We start from the raw sequence: 4378 nt of genomic DNA, 5'->3' as shown, positions 1-4378 counted from the left end.
GGAGGGGGGTCCAGGGCTAGGGAGTCAGGACACTGAGATTCTAGTTCACAGTGTTTTCTCAGCTCACATTTCCTGCCCAACCACTGTGTGCCAGGCCCCAGGCTGGGACAGTGGGAACCAGGCAGATGTGAGCTTTGCTTTTTAGGGGCTCATGCACTCTGATGGGGGAGGCAGCTGGAAACCAGTCAAACACCACATTAAAGTACAGCAGAGCTGAGAGATCATCCAAAGGAGCCTGAGGCAGTTGGTGAGGGGAGGGGAGGGTTTTGAGGGAGAACATACACCAATGAATGAAGGAGGAGGGATAGAGGTCACAGAGGGAGATAAGGGCCCTCTGGCACAGGGAATAGCCAATGCAAAGGCCCTGGGGTAGGAAGGTGCTTTCCAGAAGAGCATTGAGGAGGGCTGGAGTGTGCCCAGGAGAAGGAAAGGACATCAAAGGTGCACCACAGGAAGGAGAAGGAGAAGGGGAAGAGGGTGATGGATGAGGAAGGGGGAAAGAGTAAAGGGTGAGGCAAAGTGGGAGGCAAAGAAAGAGGGGGAGTAGGGAGGAGGAGGAAGAGGAGATAAAAATGGAGGAAGAGCCCTAGCTGATTTGGCTCAGTGGACAGAGCGTCAGCCTGGGGACTGAAGGGTCCTGGCGTTGATTCCAGTCAAAGGCACAGGCCGGGCTGTGGGCTTGATCTCCAGTGTGGAATGTGCAGGAGGCAGGTGATCAATGATTCTCTCTCATCAATGATGTTTATCTCTCTCCCTCTCCCTCTTCCCTCCTCTCTGAAATCAATAAAAAAAAAAAAAAAAAAAAAAAAAAAAAAACATTTTTTTAAAATGGAGGAAGACCTGACCTAGCCAGTTTGGATAGAGCGTAAGCTGGTGAACTGAAGGGTCCTGGGTTCAATTTCAGTCAAGGGCACATGCCCGAGTTGAGTGCTCCATCCCCAGTGGGGGGGGGGGGGGGGGAAGAGGAGGGGTGCTCTCATCATTGATGCTTCTATCTTACTCTCCCTCTTTCTTCCTCTTTGAAATCAATAAAAATAATTTTTAACCAATGGGAAAATATCCTCAACTGAGGATTAACAGAAAGAAAAAAAGAAAAATGGAGGAAGGCCAGGAGGATGTGAAGGCTGGAGGGTGGAGGAGATTGGATTCTGAGAGGGACTTTGTGAACTGGCCCGGATCTGATTCACGTTGTAAGGTCGCCCCCTGGCGACCCAGTGGAGAATAAGCAGGGTGATGTGGCCGGTCCACCCTGGCATCTATCTTCCCTCTGGCCCTCAGAGTTGGTCAAAGCAAGTACGACAGCCTGACCCAGGCCAACTTCAGTCAGTCGAGTAGCCTTTAGTCTTACAGCCTCAGTTTCTCCATGAACAGAATGGGGACAATATGCCCCTGGCACATTGCCAAGGAGCCCCTGTGCCTGGATGTGCCCAAGTGATTGTCACTAAGCCCTAAGGACCTACTGCCATCCCCACTTCACAGAGGGGCAAACTGAAGCTCAGAGCAGAGCACTCAGAGGCAGAGGCAGGACTGGAAAATGCAGGACCCCAGGCCTGGTCTGGCTCCTGGTGAGGACCCAACCCCTCCCAAAGGATTTAGGAAACACGCCCTGGCTGGGCGGACCCGTGGGTGTCCCTAGCGTCCTAAGGTGCCAATTAAATGCTCGTGGCCGTCTTCAGGCCAGAGCTGTGGACAGCAGCATGGCCGAGCCTGGGCCGGAGCCGGGGTACGCTTGGCGAGTGCTCGCCCTGTGCGGGGCTGCTGTGTTCCTGGCGGCGGCTGCAGCCGGGGCAGCTCTCCTGGCCTGGAATCTGGCTGCCGCCACCTCCAGGGCCTCTCACTGCCCAGACCTGGAGCTGGGAGTCAACGCCACAGTGCCCCCCGGGGACCCCACGCTGGAGGTCCAGGAGCTGCAGCGACAGCTGGCAGAGGCTGCCCAACGCGAGGAGGCTCTGGCCAGGCAGCTGGACCAGGCCAAGGGCTTCCATCGGGAGCTGGAGGAGGCTCTAAGGGCCTGTGAGGGCCGCCAGGTAGGTGGGCAGTGTTGGGGGCTGGGGCATCCAGAATGTGGGCAGGAAGAGGGTCTGCGCAGGGGGGGGGGGGGGAGCGCGCGCGCTCGCGCGTGCACACACACACACACACACAGATGCCCCCTTGTGCCTTGGTTTCCTCAATTCTTTTGTTGTTGTTAATCCTCACCCGAGGATCTTTTTCCATTGATTTTTAGGGAGTGGAAGAGAGAGGGAAAGACAGAGAGAAACACCCATGTGAGAGAAACACATCGATTGGTTGCCTCCTGCAAGTGCCGGGGAGGAGCCTGCAACCCTTGACCGGAATCGAACCCGGGACCCTTTGGTCTGCAGGCCGATCCCTCTACCCACTGAACCAAACCGGCTAGGGCAGTTTCCCCAATTCTTTTTTTTAAAAATTTTTTACTGATTTTTAAAGAGAGAGGAAGGGAGAGAGAAACATTGTGTGAGAGCCCAACATCGCTGTCTCCTGCATGCCCCCTGTCAGAGATTGAGCCCCCAGGCTGGGCATGTGCCCTGACCAGAAATCAAACCAGCAACCCCTCGGTGCACAGGAGGACGCCCACCCCACTGAGCCACACTGGCCAAAGCATTTCCCCAATTCTTCCATGAGAAGGAGAACAGCACCATAATCCCACCATGTCAGTCACCTTTATTACACCTCTGATCCAGAAGGCCCCACTGTCCTCTGCTACTTGCCAGAGAAACAGCAGTGGATAGAGAAGCCCCAGAGCCCTGAGCCCACCTGGGGACGACCTCCTTTATCCTTTCCCCCAAGTGCCCACTCAACAGCCCCTTTCCCCCCGAGCCAGTGTCCCAGCCCTATTTTGGGAAAAGGACATTCATGTCACCTGTAATTAGGAGGCTAAAGTTAGCTTCTTGGAGGAGGTACCAGCCAGGTCCTCCCTTTTTCTCTGGCCGCCTCCTTCACACTCTCTTAACCTTTCCCAACCCTGGGCCTCACAAGAACCATGCCCATCCTCAAAGTCCCAACGATTCATATTTATTAACTACTGTGTGCTTCTGTGTACCGGGCCCAGCAGAGGTTGGAAAGTGTGTGAATTTTAAAATTCAAAACAGACCCTTTACCCCTTCCTGCCTACCTACTAGTAAGGGAAGGGTGTGGAAGAGCCAAGTTTAAGAGCAGCCTGCCCTTGGTTCAAATTCTGACTTTGCCTCCCAATGGAAGATGCTCTAAGGCAGTGATTCTCAACCTTCCTAATGCCACGACTCTGTAATGCAGTTCCTCATGTTGTGGTGATCCCCAACCATAAAATTATTTTCGTTGCTACTTCATAACTGTAATTTTGCTACTGTTATGAATCGTGATGTAAATATCTGATATGCAGGATGTATTTTCATTGTTGAAAATATTTACAAATTGAACATAATTAAAGCATAGTGATTAATCACAAAAACAATAATTATATATGTGTTTTCCGATGGTCTTAGGCAACCCCTGTGAAAGGGTCATTCGACCCCCAAAGGGGTCGCGACCCACAAGTTGAGAACCGCTGCTCTAAGGCCAGGCTAGTTGCTTTGCAGAATGTCTGAGAGGTGACAAACTACCCACAAATTCAATCACTGCCAACAACCAAATGGGCTTGTGTTGGTTTTAAACCCCAGTTGGCAAGTCTAGATGTAGCTGGGATTGGAACCACAGTCTGACTGCAGAGCCAAACCATTTCCACATCCCATGGCTTGGGGGGCGGTGGACCTAGGAGGAGACCTCCCTGCAGGCAGGCAGCTGTCACCACGCGGTATTCCAGACTTCAGGACCCCAAAGGACATTCCAACAACGCTCAGGGAACATCAGAGCCATCTCAGCCTCCCCTAGGAAGAGCAGGGCCATTCACTCCTTCTGCCCTCCCAGGATTCCCCCCTCACGTCCCCTCCACTCTGCAGAGCCGGCTTCAGACCCAACTGAAGACACTGAAGACTGAGATGGACGAGGCCAAGGCCCAGGGGACTCAGATGGGGGCCGAAAACGGGGCGCTGACAGGTGTGTTGGGGCGAACGGGTGCTGAGCGGGGCTAGAGGTGGGAGGAGCCTAGTTTCCTAGTTACGCAAACGACAAGCACGGGTGGAAACGTAATGCAAACAACATGCCAAGGAACGCGAGAACTTATGAAAGGAATGTACACGACATGCAACGATCACAAATACGCTTATGCAACAAAACATGTCAACGACTTCCAAAAGCGCGCATAGATATGAAAACTTCATGTGGCACGTGAAGGCCATGTAAACGGCACACGAACATAACTCATTCATCCAAAGTACGCAAACAATAATAGGCAGACGATATACTTCTGCCGCCGGCACGCGCAGGGTCGGGAGCCTTGGACTCC

The 4378-nt window shown here is 53.2% G+C and overlaps 1 protein-coding gene across 1 annotated transcript; it reads left to right on the top strand.

Moving 5' to 3' along the window:
* Nucleotides 1-1697: 1697 nt before the first annotated feature.
* On the top strand, nt 1698-4064 carry LOC111824051 (coiled-coil domain-containing protein 194). Its single transcript, XM_023747330.1, has 2 exons — nt 1698-2027; nt 3933-4064. The coding sequence occupies exons 1-2, from the start codon at nt 1698-1700 to the stop codon at nt 4062-4064; spliced, it is 462 nt and encodes a 153-aa protein (XP_023603098.1).
* Nucleotides 4065-4378: the final 314 nt, after the last annotated feature.

The sequence above is a fragment of the Myotis lucifugus genome, unplaced genomic scaffold (assembly GCF_000147115.1).
Source record: "Myotis lucifugus unplaced genomic scaffold, Myoluc2.0 scaffold_841, whole genome shotgun sequence".
NCBI classification, from domain to species: Eukaryota; Metazoa; Chordata; class Mammalia; order Chiroptera; family Vespertilionidae; genus Myotis; species Myotis lucifugus.
The sequence above is the reverse complement of the archived record's forward strand: the minus strand, read 5'-3'. Positions and strand labels throughout refer to the sequence as shown.